The 22,308-nt window shown below is 44.5% G+C and overlaps 1 protein-coding gene across 1 annotated transcript in view; it reads right to left on the bottom strand.

Moving 5' to 3' along the window:
• abca12 (ATP-binding cassette, sub-family A (ABC1), member 12) overlaps nt 1-22,308 on the bottom strand; it is a 96,384-nt gene that overhangs the window by 28,186 nt on the left and 45,890 nt on the right. Inside the window, exons 41-63 of the mRNA XM_042319671.1 lie at nt 20,413-20,543; nt 19,922-20,092; nt 16,750-16,914; nt 15,525-15,720; nt 14,864-15,003; nt 14,602-14,721; nt 14,229-14,319; nt 13,644-13,823; nt 13,204-13,455; nt 12,554-12,632; nt 11,545-11,659; nt 11,156-11,331; nt 10,875-11,028; nt 10,619-10,688; nt 10,218-10,352; nt 9,765-9,932; nt 9,435-9,618; nt 9,026-9,244; nt 8,590-8,786; nt 7,858-8,015; nt 7,389-7,625; nt 7,071-7,215; nt 6,444-6,690 (exon numbers count right to left, since the gene is read on the bottom strand). Coding sequence (XP_042175605.1) covers nt 6,444-6,690; nt 7,071-7,215; nt 7,389-7,625; nt 7,858-8,015; nt 8,590-8,786; nt 9,026-9,244; nt 9,435-9,618; nt 9,765-9,932; nt 10,218-10,352; nt 10,619-10,688; nt 10,875-11,028; nt 11,156-11,331; nt 11,545-11,659; nt 12,554-12,632; nt 13,204-13,455; nt 13,644-13,823; nt 14,229-14,319; nt 14,602-14,721; nt 14,864-15,003; nt 15,525-15,720; nt 16,750-16,914; nt 19,922-20,092; nt 20,413-20,543 — 3,730 coding nt within the window. The remainder of the gene's footprint in view (nt 1-6,443; nt 6,691-7,070; nt 7,216-7,388; nt 7,626-7,857; nt 8,016-8,589; nt 8,787-9,025; nt 9,245-9,434; nt 9,619-9,764; nt 9,933-10,217; nt 10,353-10,618; nt 10,689-10,874; nt 11,029-11,155; nt 11,332-11,544; nt 11,660-12,553; nt 12,633-13,203; nt 13,456-13,643; nt 13,824-14,228; nt 14,320-14,601; nt 14,722-14,863; nt 15,004-15,524; nt 15,721-16,749; nt 16,915-19,921; nt 20,093-20,412; nt 20,544-22,308) is intronic.

The raw sequence follows: 22,308 nt of genomic DNA, 5'->3' as shown, positions 1-22,308 counted from the left end.
CAACCAAGGACAGTGAGAGGGCACACAGTGTTTGATGTGTTCCTACCTCAGCGTATCCTCTCCTTTATATCTCTCTCCATCTCTCCTCTCCTCTCTACCTTCCCTCAGATCAAAGAACTGCTCTTCACAATCAAGACTTCGTCACTTCGACTCTCTCCTTCCTTCTCTCTATACTTTCATCTCACACCTCAGATCACATCATCATAATAATCTCTCTCTCAACATCCCACTCCCTCTATCTCTAAATCTCACTCGCTCTCTCTACCTCTCACTGCCTCCCCCCTCTACCATTTATCTGAGTCACCCTTCAAGAAACTTCTACTCTCTTACCCAAAAAAACTAACTTACAACCTGAAAATGAGAAAGATGGCACAGCAATAGACAAACAGTGACCGGACGGGACTGATTTGGGACTGTACAGTGCATTCTGAAAGTATTCAGACCCCTTCACTTTTTCCACATTTTGTTACATTACAGACTTTTTCTAAAAATGTACTTATTTTTTATTCTCTCATCAATTTATACACAATTACCCATAATGACAAAGCAAAAAAAGTTTTGAATTTTTTTGCATATTTAAAATAAAAATAAAAACTGAAATATTACATTTACAGAAGTATTCAGATCCTTTATTCAGTCCTTTTTGAAGATGCAGTGAATACAGCCTTGAGTCTTTTTGGGCATAATGCTACACGCTAAGCACACCTGTATTTGGGGAGTTTGTCCCATTCTTCTCGGCAGATCCTCTCAAGCACTGTCAGGTTGGATGGGGAGCGTCACTGCACAGCTATTTTGTGAAAGATGCTGCTTGAAGAGGATGGCTGACATTTTACATGCTCCTGACCAATTGTGCTATTTCTTAATATTTTTTCGCGTTGTTTGAAACTTATTTTGAAACTTATTTTGTACATAATGTTGCTGCTACCGTCTCTTATGACCGAAAATATCTTCTGGACATCAGAACAACGATTACTCACCACAAACTGGAAGAAGCTTTTTCCTTTAAAGAGTCCGATAAGAAGGATATACTGCTCTCCTGGGAACAAGCCCAAATCCCAGTCATTTGCATGAAGAAAAGATGGAGGAAATGTCACGACTTCCGCCGATGTTGGTCCCTCTCCCTGTTCGGGCAGTGTCCAGCGGTCGACGTCACCGTTCTTCTAGCCATCGCCGCTCCACCTTTCATTTTTCCATTTGTTTTGTCTTGTTTTCCACACACCTGGTTAGTATCTCCTCATGATTACTATGTGTATTTAGCCCTCTGTTCCCTCCATGTCTGTGTGGGATATTGTTTATTGTCTAGGTTGGCACGCTTCCAGCTGGGTTGCGTCGGGTTTTATTTGTACCTGTGATTTGTGGCAGCCGGTACTTTGTACTTGGTTGTTGTACTTTGTGCTGCCTCACTTGTTCTTTTGGCATTTGTTTCTGTTACGCGGTTGTGTTCTGTTCTTACTATTGCCTCAGTAAAGTGCTTCTTTGTTCACTCATCTCTGCTCTCCTGCACCTCACTTCCATGCACCTGCTACACCCATTGCATGACAGGAAAAGAGGACGCAGATTGGGCTTCTGAGAATCAACCGGTAAGCGAGGAAACTCCCACACCATAAGCAAATAAGAAAATGCTCATCCAGAAGCGGCACTCCTAGTGGACAGGGAATTTAATGCAGTCAAACTTAAATCCGTTTTACCAAGTTTTTACCAGCATGTCACATGTGCAACCAGGGGGGGAAAAAAATCCTAGACCACCTTTACTCCACACACAGAGATGCATAAACAGCTCTCCCTGCCCTCCATTTGGCAAATCTGACCATAATTATATCCTCCTGATTCCTGCTTACAGGCAAATACTCAAGCTGGAAGTACCAGTGACTCGCTCAATACCGAAGTGGTAAGATGACGCGGATGCTACGCTACAGAATTGTTTAGCTACCACAGACTGGAATATGTTCCGGGATTCATCCAATGGCATTGAGGATTATACCATCTCAGTCATCGGCTTCATCAATGAATTACAGACAACATCCTCACTGAGCTAAAGGCTCCGGACGCTTATAAGAAATACCGCTATGCCCTCAGACGAAACATCGAACAAGCAAAGGGTCAATACAGGATTAAGTTTGAATCCTACTACAAATCCGACGAGCTCTAATGCTCGGATGTGGCAGGGCTTGAAAACTATTACGGACTACAAAGGGAAACCCAGATGCGAGCTGCCCAGTGACACGAGCCTACCAGAAGAGCTAAATGCCTTTTATGCTCGCTTTCGAGGCAAGCAACAATGAAGCATGCACGAGAGCACCAGCTGTATTGGATGACTGTGTGATAACGCTCTTGGTAGCCAATGTGATCATGACTTTTAAACAAGTCAACATTCACAAAGCCGAGGGGCCAGATGGATTACCAGGACGTGTACTCAAAGCATGCATGGACCAACTGGCAAGTGTCTTCACTGACATTTTCAACCTCTCCCTGACTGAGTCTGTAATACCTACTTTTTAAGCAGACTACCATGGTCGTGGTGCCCAACAAAGCAAAGGTAACCTGTCTAAATGATTACCGCCCCGTAGCACTCATGTCGGTAGCCATAAAGTGCTTTGAAAGGCTGGTCATGGCTCACATCAACAGCATCCTCCCGAATTGCCTAGACCCACTCCAATTCGCATACCGGCCCAACAGATCCACAGATGACGCAATCTCAATCACACTCCACCTTGCCCTTTCCCACCTGGACATAAGGAACACCTATGTGAGAATGCTATTCATTGACTACAGCTCAGTGTTCATCAACATAGTGCCCACGAAGCTCATCACTAAGCGAAGGACCCTGGGACTAAACACCTCCCTCTGCAACTAGATCCTGGTCTTCCTGACGGGCCGCCCACCATGTGGTAAGGGTAGGCAACAACACATTTGCCACACTGATCCTCAACACTGGGGCCCCTCAGGGGTGTGTACTAGTCCCCTCCGGTACTCCCTGCTCACCCACGACTGCGTGGCCAAACACGACTCCAACACTATCATTACGTTTTCTGACGATGCAACAGTGGTAGGCCTGATCACCGACAACGATGAGACAGACTATGGGGAGGAGGTCAGAGACACTGCTAGGACAACAGCCTCTCCCTCAATGGGAGCAAGGTTAAAGAGCTGATTGTGGAATACAGGAAAAAGGCGGGTCGAACAGACTCCCATTAACTTCAATGTGGCTGTAGTGGAGTGGGACGAGAGCTTCAAGTTCCTTGGTGTCCACATCACCAACGAACAATCATCGTCCAAACACACCAAGACAGTCGTGAAGAGGGCACGACAAAACCTTTTCCCCGTCAGGAGACTGAATAGTAAGCGGTGTCAGAGGAAAGCCCATAAAATTGTCAGAGACTCCAGCTACCCTAGTCATAGACTGTTTTCTCTGCTACCGCACAGCTAGCGGTACTGGAGCACTAAGTCTAGAACCAAAAGGCTCCTTAACAGCTTCTACCTCCAGGCCATAAGACTGCTGAACAATTAATCAAATGGCCACTGGACTATTACATTGACCCCCCCCATCTGTTTTGAACACTGCTGCTACTCACTGTTTATTATCTATGCATAGTCACTTCACCTCTACCTACATGTACAAATTACCTCAACTAACCTGTACCCCGGCACACTGACTCGGTACTGGTACGCCCTGTATATAACCTCGTTATTGTTATGTTATTGTTGCTTTTCATTATTTTTTATTTTATTTTGAACTTTTGTTTATTTCGGAAATATTTTCTTTACTCTTCTTGAACTGCACAGTTGGTTAAGAGTTTGTAAGTAAGCATTTCACGGTAAGGTCAAGACTTGTGACAAATACATGTGCATGTGTTGGAGGAAATTATAGTTGAAATTATTAATTATGTATACATTTAAATTAGAACCATTTATTTTAATACTATTATGTTATGGTATGAAATGTATGGGTTCTTGGTTAAACTAGGACTGAAAATGTAAGTAAAACAAATTAATTGTCTGTACCTTGCGGGTTTAAGGGAGAGGGATGGTATATATTTTCTGACAGATAAGAATGATCTTTGATGTTCCATTAGTGGAGAAGATATATATTTTAGACAGATTGGAATGTTTGTTTTATGAGGGGAGTAGAAGACAGTCTCCAGACCTGAAGACACTGCGCTATTGTGTGGATCGGAGAGAGTGTGAGAAACTGATGACGTCATTTTATGTTCTCTCCTTAAAATGTAATGTTCTTTGTATTTTGAGTCAGTACACATCAAGAATAAATGCTGAACTTGTTTTTAAGACTGGTCCCTTTCTATTTCATGCAAATAATAAATGTACAACTTATTATGAAATAGATAGAGTGTGAATTTGGTTTTGGCTACAAAACATATAGGAATTTAGAATTCCTCTAACAGCATGTGACAAATAAAGTTTGATTTGATTTTCAGGTCTCTCCAGAGATGTTAGATCGGGTTCAAGTCTGGGCTCTGGCTGGGCCACTCAAGGACATTCAAATCAAATCAAATATTTTTTGTCACATGCGCTGGATACAACATGTGTAGACTTTACCGTGAAATGCTTACTTACAAGCCCTTAACCAACAATGCAGTTCAAGAAATAGAGTTAATAAAATATTTACTAAATAAACTAAAGTTTTTAAAAAATCTATCAAAAGATAATACAAGAAATGTACATAACAATCAAATCAAATTTTAAAGAGGCTATATACAGGGGGTGCCGGTGCTGAGTCAATGTGCGGGGGTACAGGTTTGTCGAGGTAATTTGTAAAGTGACTATGCATAGATGATAAACAGCGAGAAGCAGCAGTGTAAAAACAAAGACTTGACCCCGAAGCTACTCCTGCGTTGTCTTGGGTTGTGTGTTTAGGGTCGTTGTCCTGTTGGAGGGTGAACCTTCTCCCCAGTCTGAGGTCCTGAGCGCTCTGGAGCAGGTTTTCATCAAGGATCGTTCTGTACTTTTCTCTGTTCATCTTTCCCTCGATCCTGACTAGCCTCCCAGTTCCTGCTGCTGAAAAACATCCCCACAGCATGATGATTCCACCACCATGCTTCACCGTAGGGATGGTGCCAGGTTTCCTCCAGACACGATGCTTGGCATTTACTGAGGAGTGGCTTTCGTCTGGCCACTCTACCATAAAGGGCTGATTGGTGGAGTGCCTCAAAGATGGTTGTCCTTCTGGAAGGTTCTCCCATCTCCACAGAGGAACTCTGGAGCTATGTCAGAGTGATCATCGGGTTCTTGGTCCCCTCCCTGACCAAGGCCCTTCTCAACCAGCTCTAGGAAGAGTCTTGGTGGTTCCAAACTTCTTCCATTTAAGTATGATAGAGGCCCCTGTATTCTTGGGGACCTTCACTGCTGCAGAAATGTGCCTTTCCAAATCATATCCAATCAATTGAATTTACCACAGGTGGACTCAAAATCAAGTTGTAGAAACATCTCAAGGATGATCAATGGAAACAGGATGCACCTGAGCTCAATTTCGAGTCTCATAGCAAAGGGTCTGAGTACTTGTGTAAATAAGGGATTTCTGTATTTAAAAAAAAAAAATTGTTCAAAAAATTCAAAAAACCTGTTTTCACTTTGTCATTATGGGGTATTGTGTGTAGATTGATGAGAAAAACATGTATGTAATCTATTTTCAAATAAGGCTGTAACGTAATAAAATGTGGAAAAGTGAAGGGGTCTGAATGCTTTCCGACTGCACTGTATATCAGATGTCTCAAAGAGTGCTGATCTAGGATCAGGTTCACCCAGTTCATTATGATCTATATGTCACGACTTCTACCTGTTTGGGCCGCCAGTTTACTAGCCGCCACCGATCCCTTTTTCCTTTTCTGGTTGTTTTGTCTGTGTTTCTTTTCACCTGGTTTCATTTGCGTTTATTTCTGTGTGTATATAGGGCACCTGTTGCCTGCCTTAGTTCGTGCAGGATTAAGCTTGTGTGTATTTGCGCTCGATTATCTTTGATGTTTATTGTTTTTACTATTATGCACGTGTAGTTAAGTTTCAGAACTGAGTTTGTTCCTCCGTGCGTTTTCACGAGTTTCTGTATTGTCTTCACTATTTAGGCACGTGTATGTAAGTGTCGGAACTGTGGTTGTTCCTCCGTGTGTTGGCACGAGTTTCTGATCCTTCGAGAGCGTAGTTTTGGATTTTCGTCTGTGCCATTTTTGTATTGGTGGACTATATATACATTTAACATGCTTCTCAGAAATCCTTGCTCTCCTGCGCCTGACTCCTACACCTCTCACGAGACACACCTTATCACACTATAACCTTAATCAGCACTTGATACATACTGCCCCTGATCTCCCATAATGCAGCAGTGCAGTGTGTCCTGTACCTGACCTGAAGAAGGAGGTCCGAGGTGGTAGAGGGTGAGTGTGTGTGTGTTTGTGTGTGTAAGTAAGTAATATGTGTCTATCAGTGTTTCTGACCTGAAGAAGGAGTACTGTGGTCCGAGGTGGTAAAGGGCAGGTGACAGCTCCATCTCTGGGAAGTGTTGCAGGTCGCTCTTGATGGAACCCAGACCCATGGCCAGGATGATGAACACGACAGGTAGAACCACCTGGGAGAAGAGACCCTTCCAGTCCCGTCTGGAGTGGTGAACCCTCTTCATCAACATAGCAGTCACCTGCTGCCAGGTCAGGGCCAGGCCGTGCACCGTAGACGAGCCCGTCAGACCTACAGGACAACAAGGGTTGGTGTTATTATTAGTAGAATTAGCATCTGTAACAAGGCATACAGTAGTAAGAGGCTGGTGTGATGCTATTACCAGACCAAACTAGGGCCCAACGGGAAAGAGGCATCTAAAATAGCCCAGAGGACAGGAAGAAATTGACAGAGTTTGTGGAGGCCTGCTATGCCATTAGGCACAATAACGTCTAAGTAAATATGTTTTATTCCTAGGACCAGGACTTTTTCCTGACTTTTTATTTTTCATTAACTGAATGGGAATAACTGGCCTGTATCAAGGACCCAGAGTTCTTCCTCCTGGTAAGGTACCAGCTAGCTGGTCAGTCTAGTCTAGGACGTCAAAGAGCAGTGAAGTGGACGTGACTCACTGGCTTTGTCTCCGAAGATGGAGTTGTTCTGGAGGTCCTCTGGTAAGCTGTCTCTGGAGGCAGACAGGTCTGGCATGGATTCAGACACAGAATATGGCTTATCTTCTGCAGGCTCTGTATCATCTTGGGTCAGCTGGAGGAACACCTGCACAGACCACAAAAAAACATAAACATGTCAATGGGTGTGAACTGTAATTGCATGTCATGTACATTATCTGAGTGTGTCTATCTCTGTATATGAAGTACACTGTATATGCATGAGTGCTGGTGTACTCTGTGAGTGCACACCACATTGATAAGCATCTGTGTATCTCTAACCTCCTCCAAGGTAGTGTCAGAGATGCCGTAGCAGCCCAGCTGTAGAAGGTCCAGGTTAGAGTCCAGGCTGGAGAGCAGGGAGCGGTAGGCCTCAGCATTGGAGGAGCTGAACGGCGGAAGGGAGTAGACCAGGTCTCCCATCTCAGCCTCCTTCAGACGAGCATCTGGCATGTAGGACTGGATGAACGTCTTGACCTCGACACCGTCAAACCTGGCCTGGGAGTCTGGGGCCTGGACCTAACAAGAGACCAGGGTGAGGAAGAAGAGGAGTGCTCATACAGTATGGCCTACATCAGGCCATTTTATTTACTATGTTTATTATGTTATTTATTTGACAGGGACAATACACATCAATTAACATTTCTACACATTTTTTAATCTGTAGTCCCTGTGTTAGTTTTAAAACTTGATATAAGCATGTACAGTAGATGTCTTTTTTTGAATGTCTTATAATAAGGCTAATAAGTACCTTCTTGGTGAGTGTGAGGTTGTATCCCTGGGCCAGCTTATCTTTGAGGTAGAAGGGGGACCCGCAGCACTTGAGGCCTCCTCTCTCCAGGAAGGCTATACGGTCGCTCAACACCTCTGCCTCGTCCAGGTGATGGGTAGACAGGATGATGGTACGGTCTGAGAGAAGGTAAAGAGAGAGACACAAGGACACACACACACACAGGCACACACAGGCAAGGATGCAAGGACGCACACACACACACCCGAACATACAGATGAATGCATGCACACACACACACACACACACACACACACACACACACACACACAACAGGAAAAGAAAAGGACAAAGGAACACCAACATACAGATAGAGATACCCCACACGCAGAGACATGTGACAAACAACACAGAGACAAAAAGTATGAGCAATCCCATTCTGAACCTTTTCAGTTTTCCCTTCCCTCCCTGAGCAGCAACTGTCAGTCACATCGACTGAGACAAACCCAACCAAGTAGCAGGCATGTCTGTGTGTGTGTGTTAAATAGCAGATTCCACACCCACATGACGGATACCGGTCCCTCTGCTCCCCCACTACAGATGCTGTGGGATCTCTTTTTCTCCACAGCTACACACACACACACAATACACACTATACTGCTATGTGCACTTGGAGAAAATCTATTTCTGCTTCATTAACTGTAGAGAGAGAGAGAGAAAGCGGGGGGGGGGAATTTGGGCTGTGAGACTCACCATTCTTGTGCTTGATGACAACGTCCCAGATGGCGCGTCGGGAGCAGGGGTCGACCCCGGTGGTGGGCTCGTCCAGGACCACCAGACGAGAGCCCCCGATAAAGGCGATGGAGATGGACAGTTTCCTCTTCATTCCTCCAGACAGTGTCCCCACTCTCTTGTGTCGGTGGGCATACATGCCAGTCTCCTCCAGGATTCTGGGAAAGACAGTAGAAGGAAAAGACGTGTTACTGTATGTGGGAAACAGAGCGTTTCAGTCATATTTAGTCACTACAATCTAAAAACAAATCTATGTGCTAAAGCAGTTCATCTTACATGGTTAATATGATGTAATTTAGAGATTTCTGGGGCGGATATGGATGTGATCTTGGTTCAGATTGTACTTTAGGTTGACTTGCTGTTAGACACAACAGCAGTGCGGTAAGTGACTACTCACTTGCGGACTTGCGCCTTCAGGTCATTCTGTGACCAGTGTGGTGCCTTGATCTGTCCGTATAGTAGCAGGTGCTCCTTGGTGGTCAGATGGTCAAAGTGGACATCATACTGCATGCACACACCCAGCTCCTGGCGAACGTCATCAATGTTAGTCTCCATGTCCTTCCCATACACCTCAATGGTACCAGAGGAGGGGGCGAACAAACCGGTGAGCAGAGACCTGGAAACAGAGACAATAATACATCACATAAACTCATGTTTTTCAATAGAGAAGACATTGTGAAAAAGCAATGAATAAATATATTCAGCAGGCCTAAATCCCTAACCCCAATGACATATTACAATGTGCCTAATAGATTATATCTGATTAAAGAGAAGTAGAGAACAGATAGATCATTGTCAGAACTCACATGGTTGTGGTCTTGCCAGCTCCGTTGTGTCCCAGCAGTGCAGTGACTTGTCCCTCGTAGAATTTGACATTGAGGTTCTCTATGGCTGCTCTGTCCCCATAGGTCTTAGTCAGTCCATGGAGAGCCACGCCCACAGGAAGACCTGAGATCTCCTCTTTCATATGAGAGGGGAAGCCACCCTCAACTGAGAGAGAGAGAGAGAGATGGAGGGAGGCAGGGGGAGAGAGAGAGCGAGAGAGAGATCAAAACATATTACGACACAGTCACATCTCTTGATCTGTTAGCTGCAGCAAGCTGCTTTAGGAAGGCTGTTTTGTTGCAGTACTGTACCTTTGCTGTCCTTCTCATTGGGAAAGGCAGAGAGGTTATTCTTCATGATGTTGGAGAAGAGCAGTCCCCTGTTGACATTCTCAGGGCCCTTGCTGCAGCAGCAGAAGAGACCGGTCCAGAATGAGGGCATCACAGGGAAGTACCAGGGTTTTGCAATGCCATACTTTCCTGATGGGCACAAAGTATATGATCAATAGAGAAAAAGCCATACATCATTTGCCATAGGGTTGGGGTCAATTCCATTTCAATTCAGTCAATTTAGGAAGTGAACTGACATGCCATGCAATTCCTCATTGCAGTCAGTTACATTGGCAATTGGAATTTCATTTCACTTCCTGAATTGACTGAATGGAAATGGAGCTGACCCCAACTGTTGAACAGTATTTGACTCTGTCTCCAGTCTAGTCTGGCTTGCTGTGTGTTTTATTACTTGACGCTGTGTTGTGTGATTACCTGGGAAGACTATGCGAATGTAGGCTCCAATGATGAAGTAGCAAACTGAGTCGATGAGGAGAAGCCAACATAGCCAGCCGAAGGATGACGTGTCACCGGCCATGGGTGAGATATATTGGTTGCTCCACTGGATCCCTAGAGGAAGTAGAAAGTAGGAACATAAAAAGGTTTCAGTTAATTTGTTAAATCGCACTCTCTCCTCGTGGCTAGTATAGAGGCTGCTTTCTCCTCATGAGTTTGTTTTTTTAAGCAACTTTGATGGCTTTGTGACACACACACACACACACACACCACACATTTACGAGCGTACGCATGCACACACGTACACACACAGACACACATGCAGACACATGCCTAGCACGCACACACACACAGACAGCCATCTTCCCAGCATGTCGTACCTTCTCCCTGGCTCTCATAGCGAGTGATGTATTGACTGGCATAGCTGAAACAGGTGGGGGCAAACAAACTCTGAGGGAAACAAGAGGCACGGATAAGGCATAACACAGGGACATCAATTTTAAAAAATGTCTGTATCAACCCCTCTATCTCTCTCTGTTACTCTTCCTTCTCTGTTTCTAGATCGTGATCTGTCTCTCTATCTCTCTTTTCTCCCTCTCCCTCAGCCCCTTCCCTCTCTTCCTCCCTCCCCCTCACCAGGGCGCTCTTGGTGGAGAACGATAGCGAACTCTCCAGTGACATCACTATGATGAATGGGAAGAAGCTGATGACGTAGATGAGGGCGCCGCTCAACCCAGCGATGTTTGTCTTGTCAAAGAATGAGCTCACCAGGAAACTGATGGCCAGGATGCTGTAGAATATAAGAGAGGAGAGGAGAATATTATGTCACATTTTTCAATAGAAATTGAAAAATGCCCATTCACACACAGACATACACACACACACCCAGGTTACCCTGCCACCCTGAGGTAGCCTACCTGAGTCCGTAGTCACTGAGGTAGAGGAAGAGCAGGAAGCCATCACTGTGGGGCAGGACGCGCCCAGCCTTCAGGATGATGGTGAGGGTGATTATGGTGATGATAAGGAAGCATGCACTCTCTATGAACCAGGCGAAGAAGTGACTGATGGGATTGACCCCCATCATCTTCATGTACTGTGGAGGTCAAAAGGGAGGGGTTAGGAAATCAAACAATCAGAACGCATGACTCAAATACAGTATTTAGAATTTAATGAATGAATAGAATAATTAATTAATACATTTTAATGTCTTACCACCCTTGTGATTTGCAAAATATGTGTTTGTTTGAAAGAGACATCTACAGGAAATGACATAATTGCCAGGGGAGATGGTTGGCGGCTACTATACCTCATGAAGTCTGAGCTCTCTCTCATGAACCAGCTTCTTCACAAAGTTGGCGATGAACAGAACCCAGGCAATCATCAAGACCAGAGGGAATGCAAATGCAATGCTGTTCAGGTACCTTAGGAAGAGACATAACAGCTGTCAATCATTCAATCAATCAATGTCACAGCCTAGCTACCAGCAATGGGACTGAGAAAGAAAAACAACATTTGCACTCACTTGCTAAAAATATGGATTGCAGTCATGCATACACACAATCACTCTCAGATGAACACATCATGATGAGCATGTATATAACACACACACAAACAAAAACAGTTCCCTAGAAAAAACAATAACAATGACAATGTCCTAACCTCATGTAATTCACTCAAAGCTTTTTTCCATAATCAGAGAGGGTATACCCTGATACATGGACCTTGTCAATGTTTATAATAATACAAGTAATATTTCAAAGTGATCGTATCGGGAATAATGTGTTGTTCCCTAATAAATCAATGCACCAGAGCTGCAGGGATCACCATGTCTGCATCCCAAATGGCACCCTATTTCCTTTATAGTACATTATTTTTAACCAGGGCCCATAGGCCCATTGAGTCAAAAATAGTGCACTATATAGGGAATAGGGTGCCATTTGGGTCACAGCTTATATCTCACACATGAATGGGAGGCAGCCAGGCAGGGAGAGCAGCTACGCTGCGTTTGCGAGATGAGATATCCATGTTGGCTTCAGAAGCACTCTCAGTAAGATGTAAACATAGACATTATGCTCAGCCATGATTTATGGCGAAGCGTGTACTGTATTGATGCAGGGGACATAGCTAGTAGTTTATGTGTAACTGATCGGAGGCTAGATGAGAGATGAGGGCGTTTTTTATTGTGGGTCTGCTCATCAACAGGAGGGGAGATAATGCGTGTGTGTGCATGTGCATGCCTGTGTATTTGTGTGTGTGTGTGTGTGTGGTGTGTGTGTGTGCGCCTGCATTCACGTGTGCATGTTGGGCCTACTCACTCGTCCTTGAGGAAGCAGGGGTAAGGGAAGGCCTGTAACTGGACAGCTGGCTCAGTGACCTGCTGTCCTGTCTGGGTCTCTGAGAGATGATGAGATAGACAGTAAAACATCACATCACATAATACATCATCACATAACACAGAACAGTGTTGTTTTCCTCTTTTCTTAACAGCACTGATTTAGCTGACAGCTGCTTTTTGCAGGAATGTTTTTACTATGACTATGATATGGGTTGTGTCTTACCTACCTTACCTACCCTTTGGAACCCTTAGAAAAAAAGGGTTCCAAAAGGGTTCTTTGGCTGTCCCCATAGGACTCTTTTTAGTTCCAGATAGAACCATTTTTGGTTCCAGGTAGAACCCTTTTGAGTTCCTCGTAAAACCTTCTGTGGAAAGGGTTCTACAGTATATGAAACTCAAAAGGGTTCTATCTGGAACCAAAACGGTTCAACCTAGAACCAAAAAGCATTCTTCAAAGGGTTCTCCTATGGGGACAGCCGAAGATCCTTTTAGGTTCTAGATAGCACCATTTTTAAAAAAGAGTTTACCTTGGGTAAAAGCACTGACTGTATTGTAAGTCACTCTGGATAAGAGCATCTGCTAAATCCCCAAAATGTAAATGTAAACATATCATCAACAACATAACGTTACCTATGATGGCCCTGTCGATGCTCTCCTGCAGGTACACAAAGCCTCGGTTGTAGCGCTGGGTCTTCAATGAGGAGATGTAGGGGTCCTTCATCCAGAAAGGGTTGCGGGAGCGGTCGGTCCGCATGGAGTTCTCGATGGACATGCGGATGGTGTAGTCCACCTTGGGAGGCAGCGCGGAGGAGGAGGAGCGTGAGGCGTCTCTCCGCTTCCTGTCTGAGTCGTCCTCATCCTTGGGCAGCTTGAAGATGATACCTGCAGAAAGAGAAACAGGAACAGATCACAAACTGCTATTTTATTTTATTTTATTTTTGACTACTTGAATATTATATTAAGTAACTCTATTGTTACAGAGAAATGATTTAATATAGGAATCAAGACGGCTGTAGGGCAAAATGTTAAAACACAAGGCATTTATTTTGAAATATAAAGGATAGACTAACTGGCGTAGAGGTCTCTGGTCTGGGTGAGGTGTTCAGCCATGGTGTTGAGGTCGTCAGTAGAGTTGATGCCGTGGAAGCGGTCAAAGTTAATACAGGAGGACAGGTTCATCATCAGGTTGGACAGAGTGGTGATCTGGGTCACAATGTCCTTGTTTTTCTCCAGGAGGGTCGCTGTGCTAGCTAGGGGGAGAACACGGGTCTATTAGATATAATAAAAATACAAATAGAAAGATAAAGAAGATCTATAGCTAATAAAGTGGATTAATATCTTAAGACAGATTAAGATATTTAAGTGGTCAGAGGGTCAGGGGGTCAGGAGTGAAGATGTATATTAAATACAAAGATAATATAAAACTAAAGAAAAAAGATGCACATTATAAAGAATCTATGAATTAATGAAAACATGTATTGCTCCGAAGGGAATTTGAATGTAGAAGATATGTTAAGACACATTTTATTGGAATGTCTTAATTGAAGGCCTTGATATGTTTTATATTTTACATAGAGATAACTAGAGAAGAAGGGATAAGGGTTGTCTTGTATGTACCCATTTTCCAAAGTAAGACCTTCAAATACATAACTCACAGAAGTTCTTGAGAGTATCCTTCATCTTGCTCACATCAATGTCTGTCTGCATCTCAATGAAATTCTGAACAAAGGAATTGCCAAGGGAATTCTAGGAGGGAGAAAGAAGTTGAGTAAAATAACATCCATATACAGTTGCTGAAACTTTCAGTTGCTGAAAAAACGTTCTAGTATTTTCCTCTACTTTCCTAGATAGATGGAATGTTCACCCTATTTGCTAGAGAGTGCACTACTTTTGAGCAGAACCCTTGTCAAAAGTAGTGCACTATATAGAGAATAGGGTGCCATTTGGGACACCGCCATGGATTCCAGAAAAAAAGCAGATAGTAGCTCATATAAACCCATTGTAGCTTTGAGAATAGCTGGTTCATACCTGGAGCATTGGCAGGGTTTGATTCAGTATCTTGGCTGAGTCCATAATGTAGGAAGAGGACTGGAGCCAATCCTGGGAGTACATCTTCAGGTTGGCAAACTGCTGCAACGTGGCATTGGACTGGAACACAATACATACAGATGGTGATACAGTGTAGTGTAGTGTGTGTAGTGTAGTGTAGTGTGTGTGTGTGTGCACATGTGTGTGTGTGTGTGCCAGTGCACATGTTTGTGTGTATTCATGGTTGTGTGTGTGTGTGTACCTTTTCTATGATGGCCCTAGTGAGTGGTGTGTCTGGGCTGTACAGGACCTGTCCCAGCAGCATGGGCTTGAGGAAGGCCCAGGCTATGGCTCCCCCAGTGGTGTTCACCATGTCCAGGTAGAAGTTCATACAGAAAGGAGCTGGCCAGGGGAAGAGAAGGTGCAGGTTATAAGATGTGTCAGTCCTACATTCTTATAGGAAAATGTCACAATTTTCAACCTCATATTAATTCATACTTAATAATAAAAAAAGATAATCATAATCTTGTTGTAATTTCAATTAGCTTTGAACACTGGTTCTATGCTTAAACCAAATAAGCAATGTGTGCTTATGTATGTAAAATGTATGTAACGGCTAGAGCCGCCTATTTGATTTATTCTTTATTTAACTTGGCAAGTCAGTTAAGAACAAATTCTTATTTACAATGATGGCCTAGGAACAGTGGGTTAACTGCCTTGTTCAGGGGCAGAACGACAGATTTCTACCTTGTCAGCTCGGGGATTCGATCTAGCAACCTTTCGTTTACTGGCCCAACACTCTAACCATGAGGCTACCTGCCACCCCAGGTAGCATAAAAGCCTACAACTTTTAACTCTCTAATAAATTATATCAATCAACAAATCAATCAACTAATCAACTATCTGCAAAGTGGGTTCCATACTGGCATTGCGAGGGATCTTGAACTTGTTGACCAGCTCCTCCATCCTGTGCTCCTGCTGTGTGGAGGGGTCTGTCTCAGTCATGATGGGCAGCTTGGAGATGCCAAACAGAGACATGATGCCATGGTTACACATGGCTCTGGACACAGTAGTAAATGTAGCTCTGCTGGACATTGTTCTGGTTTTACCATACACCATCTGGGGGTGGAAAAAGAAGAGAGTTAGGAGGGATGAATGAGAGAGAGAGAGAGACCCACAGCCAGACAGACCTGCAGCCAGAACACAGACTGATAGCAGCAATCCTCTCAGACACAGCCATTCACTACTATCTCAGTATGAGTAGAACTCTATATCAGACTCAGTCATTCACTACTATCTCAGTATGAGTAGAGCTCTATATCAGACACAGCCATTCACTACTATCTCAGTATGAGTAGAGCTCTATATCAGACTCAGCCATTCACTACTATCTCAGTATGAGTAGAGCTCTATATCAGACTCAACCATTCACTACTATCTCAGTATGAGTAGAGCTCTATATCAGACTCAGCCATTCACTACTATCTCAGTATGAGTAGAGCTCTATATCAGACTCAGCCATTCACTATCTCAGTATGAGTAGAGCTCTATATCAGACTCAGCCATTCACTACTATCTCAGTATGAGTAGAGCTCTATATCAGACTCAGCCATTCACTACTATCTCAGTATGAGTAGAGCTCTATATCAGACTCAGCCATTCACTACTATCTCAGTATGAGTAGAGCTCTATATCAGACTCAGCCATTCACTACTATCTCAGTATGAGTAGAGCTCTATATCAGACTCAGCCATTCACTACTATCTCAGTATGAGTACAGCTCTATATCAGACTCAGCCATTCACTACTATCTCAGTATTAGTAGAGCTCTATATCAGACTCAGCCATTCACTACTATTTCAGTATGAGTAGAACTCTATATCAGACTCAGCCATTCACTACTATCTCAGTATGAGTAGAACTCTATATCAGACTCAGCCATTCACTACTATCTCAGTATGAATAGAGCTCTATGTAATACTCCATAGAGTCTCCAAAAAGAAACACAATACTACTGTTCTATCTTATTCTGTGTTTGTCTCAGTATGAGCAGAAGGAGAGAAAGAAACGGGAAGACAGAGACAGGTAGACAGACTGCTAGCTATACAATCCTCCCAGATTGTCGCAGCATCATGCTTCAATACTCACACTGCGGAACTCTGGGTCAGAGACCAGGTTGAGGTCTCGTATGGAGAACATGTAGTCCTGAAGGTGGGCGATGGCAGGAAGCAGCTTGCCCATCATGTCCGTCAGGAACTTGACTATCTGCAGCATGAACCCCACTAAGCTCTGCATCTCACTGGACAGCATCAGCTGTGGAGAGACATATGGAGGGACATTAGTATCACACATTAGACAGCAGAACCCTCTGTCATTAGGACTAGGCTGTAGATAGCTGAACCCTCTGTCATTAGAACTAGGCTGTAGACAGCTGAACCCTCTGTCATTAGAACTAGGCTGTAGACAGCTGAACCCTCTGTCATTAGGACTAGGCTGTAGACAGCTGAACCCTCTGTCATTAGGACTAGGCTGTAGACAGCTGAACCCTCTGTCATTAGGACTAGGCTGTAGACAGCTGAACCCTCTGTCATTAGAACTAGGCTGTAGACAGCTGAACCCTCTGTCATTAGGACTAGGCTGTAGACAGCTGAACCCTCTGTCATTAGAACTAGGCTGTAGACAGCTGAACCCTCTGTCATTAGAACTAGGCTGTAGACAGCTGAACCCTCTGTCATTAGAACTAGGCTGTAGACAGCTGAACCCTCTGTCATTAGGACTAGGCTGTAGACAGCTGAACCCTCTGTCATTAGGACTAGGCTGTAGACAGCTGAACCCTCTGTCATTAGAACTAGGCTGTAGACAGCTGAACCCTCTGCAGCATGAACCCCACTATGCTCTGCATCTCACTGGACAGCATCAGCTGTGGAGAGACATGTGGAGGGACATTAGTATCACACATTAGACAGCAGAACCCTCTGTCATTAGGACTAGGCTGTAGATAGCTGAACCCTCTGTCATTAGAACTAGGCTGAACCCTCTGTCATTAGAACTAGGCTGTAGACAGCTGAACCCTCTGCCATAAGGACTAGGCTGTAGACAGCTGAACCCTCTGCCATAAGGACTAGGCTGTAGACAGCTGAACCCTCTGTCATTAGAACTAGGCTGTAGACAGCTGAACCCTCTGTCATTAGGACTAGGCTGTAGACAGCTGAACCCTCTGTCATTAGGACTAGGCTGTAGACAGCTGAACCCTCTGTCATTAGGACTAGGCTGTAGACAGCTGAACCCTCTGCAGCATGAACCCCACTATGCTCTGTATCTCACTGGACAGCATCAGCTGTGGAGAGACATGTGGAGGGACATTAGTATCACACATTAGACAGCAGAACCCTCTGTCATTAGGACTAGGCTGTAGATAGCTGAACCCTCTGTCATTAGAACTAGGCTGAACCCTCTGTCATTAGAACTAGGCTGTAGACAGCTGAACCCTCTGTCATTAGAACTAGGCTGTAGACAGCTGAACCCTCTGTCATTAGAACTAGGCTGTAGACAGCTGAACCCTCTGCCATAAGGACTAGGCTGTAGACAGCTGAACCCTCTGCCATAAGGACTAGGCTGTAGACAGCTGAACCCTCTGTCATTAGAACTAGGCTGTAGACAGCTGAACACTCTGTCATTAGAACTAGGCTGTAGACAGCTGAACCCTCTGCCATAAGGACTAGGCTGTAGACAGCTGAACCCTCTGCCATAAGGACTAGGCTGTAGACAGCTGAACCCTCTGCCATAAGGACTGGCTGTAGACAGCTGAACCCTCTGCCATAAGGACTCTGTATGAACCCTCTGTCATTAGAACTAGGCTGTAGACAGCTGAACCCTCTGTCATTAGAACTAGGCTGTAGACAGCTGAACCCTCTGCCATAAGGACTAGGCTGTAGACAGCTGAACCCTCTGCCATAAGGACTAGGCTGTAGACAGCTGAACCCTCTGTCATTAGAACTAGGCTGTAGACAGCTGAACCCTCTGCCATAAGGACTAGGCTGTAGACAGCTGAACCCTCTGTCATTAGAACTAGGCTGTAGACAGCTGAACCCTCTGTCATTAGAACTAGGCTGTAGACAGCTGAACCCTCTGTCATTAGGACTAGGCTGTAGACAGCTGAACCCTCTGTCATTAGGACTAGGCTGTAGACAGCTGAACCCTCTGTCATTAGAACTAGGCTGTAGACAGCTGAACCCTCTGCAGCATGAACCCCACTATGCTCTGCATCTCACTGGACAGCATCAGCTGTGGAGAGACATGTGGAGGGACATTAGTATCACACATTAGACAGCAGAACCCTCTGTCATTAGGACTAGGCTGTAGATAGCTGAACCCTCTGTCATTAGAACTAGGCTGAACCCTCTGTCATTAGAACTAGGCTGTAGACAGCTGAACCCTCTGTCATTAGAACTAGGCTGTAGACAGCTGAACCCTCTGTCATTAGAACTAGGCTGTAGACAGCTGAACCCTCTGCCATAAGGACTAGGCTGTAGACAGCTGAACCCTCTGCCATAAGGACTAGGCTGTAGACAGCTGAACCCTCTGTCATTAGAACTAGGCTGTAGACAGCTGAACCCTCTGTCATTAGAACTAGGCTGTAGACAGCTGAACCCTCTGCCATAAGGACAGGCTGTAGACAGCTGAACCCTCTGTCATTAGGACTAGGCTGTAGACAGCTGAACCCTCTGTCATTAGGACTAGGCTGTAGACAGCTGAACCCTTTGTCATTAGGACTAGGCTGTAGACAGCTGAACCCTCTGTCATTAGGACTAGGCTGTAGACAGCTGAACCCTCTGTCATAAGGACTAGGCTGTTGACAGCTGAACTCTCTGTCATCTGAGAGCCTGTAGACAGAATCCCCTTCGGTCTTACTGTCCTTAATTACATTACATGTCTACCTATCTCAGGGTTTCTTATCCCCGGTCCTGGTGATCCAAAGGGGTGCACATTTTTGTTTTTGCCCTAGCACTACACACCTAGCACTACACACCTAGCACTACAAACCTGATTCCACCAATCAACGCATCATCAAACCTTTGATTAATGGAATCAGACGAGTAGTGCTAGTGATAAAACAAAAACGTGTACCAGTTTGGGTCCCCAGACGCACATATAGTCACAGAGAATCCCGATGTGTAACCTTTACATGACCTGCCCTGACACTGAGACATAACCATTCCTTACCCTGTAGACAACACTCTCCATGTGGACGTAGCAAGCCAACAGCACTATGAAGTTGTACTGTAAAACTGCAGATGGCAGGTTACACACACACACATACCCTGTATATCACGTTCTCCATGTGGACGTAGCGAGCCACGATGACTACAAAGTTGTACCACTGGTTTATAGGCAGGTTGCAGAAGACCTGGAAGAGGAGCTGCTCTGTGCTATTCATCTGCAGGCTGGTTGGGTCCCTGCAGTGGTGCATGTTAGCCAGCCACGCTAGGATCTATAGAGGGGAGATAGAGATTGTGTATGGATCAGATCACTAGATATAGTACTAGCTAGTAGCAAATTAGAAGAGTAAGAACATATGATGGAGAGAAGAGAGAGAGATGTTTCACTGCAGTGGTGCATGTTAGCCAGCCAGCCTAGGATCTACAGTAGACAGAGAGGTTGAAGACTGGTCTGACTTTCATGACAACATCTAAAAATGACGATTATATGATTTCTCTCTCTTTTTGAGATAATTGTATTTGGTGTTATTGTTACACATCATATGGGCATCACAGCTGATTTGTGGCTTAGAATAAGCTGAAGTGAGCTCACCTGGAAGTTGCTGTTAGGCATGGTGGTCTCCATCAGCAGGTGGAGGATCTCAGGTGGGATGTCAGTGTAATGATGGACCTCCAGAGCAAACGCTGTCTTGTTCCTCAAGAGCTCCGACATTTTCACCACACCTAGGAAATACAATACAATAGGTGACTGCAGAGAAAATACAGGATCTTGACCACACCTGGGAAACATAAAATATATATTTTACATGATATATTTATACGTTGGCCTCCCGAGTGGCACAGCGGTCTAAGGCACTGCACCACAGTGCTTAAGGCGTCACTAAAGATCAGGGTTCGATCCCAGGCTGTGTCGCAGCCGGCCACGACTGGGAGACCCATGAGGTGGCGCACAATTGGACCAGCGTTGTCTGGGTTAGGGGAGGGTTTAGCCGGCCACATGCACACAGACACGGTTGCAATTGTACGGTGTTTCCTCTGACACATTGGAGCGGCTGGCTTCTGGGTTAAGCGAGCATTGTGTCAAGAAGCAGCGCGGCTTGGCAGGGTCGTGTTTCAGAGGACGCATGGCTCTCGACCTTTGCCTCTACCAAGTCCGTATAGGAGTTGCAGGAATGGGACAGGACTGTAACTACCAATTGAGGAGAAAAAAGGGTAAAAAGTAGAATATACAGTATATAAATATATACATATACAGTACCAGTCAAAAGTTTGGACACACCAACTCATTCAAGGGTTTTTCTTTATTTTTACTAGTTTCTACATTGCAGAATAATAGTGAAGACATCAAAACTATGAAATAACAAATATGGAATCATGTATTAACCAAAAAAGTGTTGAACAAATCCAAATATATTTTATATTTGAGATTCTTCAAAGTAGCCACCCTTTGCCTTGATGACAGCTTTGCACAATCTTGGCATTCTCTCAATCAGCTTCATGAGGTGTCACCTGGAATGCATTTCAATTAACAGGTGTGCTTTGTTAAAATGTAATATATGGAATTTATTTCCTTCTTAATGTGTTTGAGCCAATCATTTGTGTTGTGACATGGTAGGGTTGGTATACAGAAGATAGCCCTATTTGTTAAAAGACCAAGTCCATATTATGGCAAGAACAGCTCAAATAAGCAAAGAGAAGTGACAGTCCATCATTACTTTAAGACATGAAGGTCAGTCAATATGGAGAATTTCAAGAACTTTCTTCAAATGCAGTCGCAAAAACAAAGTGCTATGATGAAACTGGCTCTCATGAGTATCGCCACAGGAAAGGAAGACCCAGAGTTACCTCTGCTGCAGAGGATAAGTTCATTAGAGTTACCAGCCCAAATAAATGCTCCACAGAGTTCAAGTAGCAGACACATCTCAACATCAACTGTTCAGAGGAGACTACGTGAATCAGGTCTTCGTGGTCGAATTGCTACAAAGAAACGACTACTAAAGGACACCAATAAGAAGAAAAGACTTGCTTGGTCCAAGAAACCTGAGCAATGGACATTACACCGGTGGAAATCTGTTTTTGGTTCCAACTGCTGTGTCTTTGTGAGACGCAGAGTAGGTGAACGGATGATCTCTACATGTGTGGTTCCCACCGTGAAGCAAGGAGGAGGAGGTGTGATGGTGTGGAAGTTCTATGCCGGTGACACTGTCTGTGATTTATTTAGAATTCAAAGCATACTTAACCAGCATGGCTACCACAGCATTCTGCAGTGATATGCCATCCCATCTGGTTTGCGCTTAATGAGACTATCATTTGTTTTTCAACAGAACAATGACCCAACACACCTCCAGGCTGTGTAAGGGCTATTTGACCAAGAAGGAGAGTGAAGGAGCGCTGCATCAGATGACCTGGCCTCCACAATCACCCGACCTCAACCCAATTGAAGAAGCCAACTAGTGCTCAGCATATGTAGGGAATTCCATTAACTGTT

The sequence above is a fragment of the Oncorhynchus tshawytscha genome, linkage group LG03 (assembly GCF_018296145.1).
Source record: "Oncorhynchus tshawytscha isolate Ot180627B linkage group LG03, Otsh_v2.0, whole genome shotgun sequence".
Classification (NCBI taxonomy): Eukaryota; Metazoa; Chordata; class Actinopteri; order Salmoniformes; family Salmonidae; genus Oncorhynchus; species Oncorhynchus tshawytscha.
Note: the sequence above shows the minus strand (reverse complement) of the source record. Positions and strands in the feature narration are given on the sequence as shown.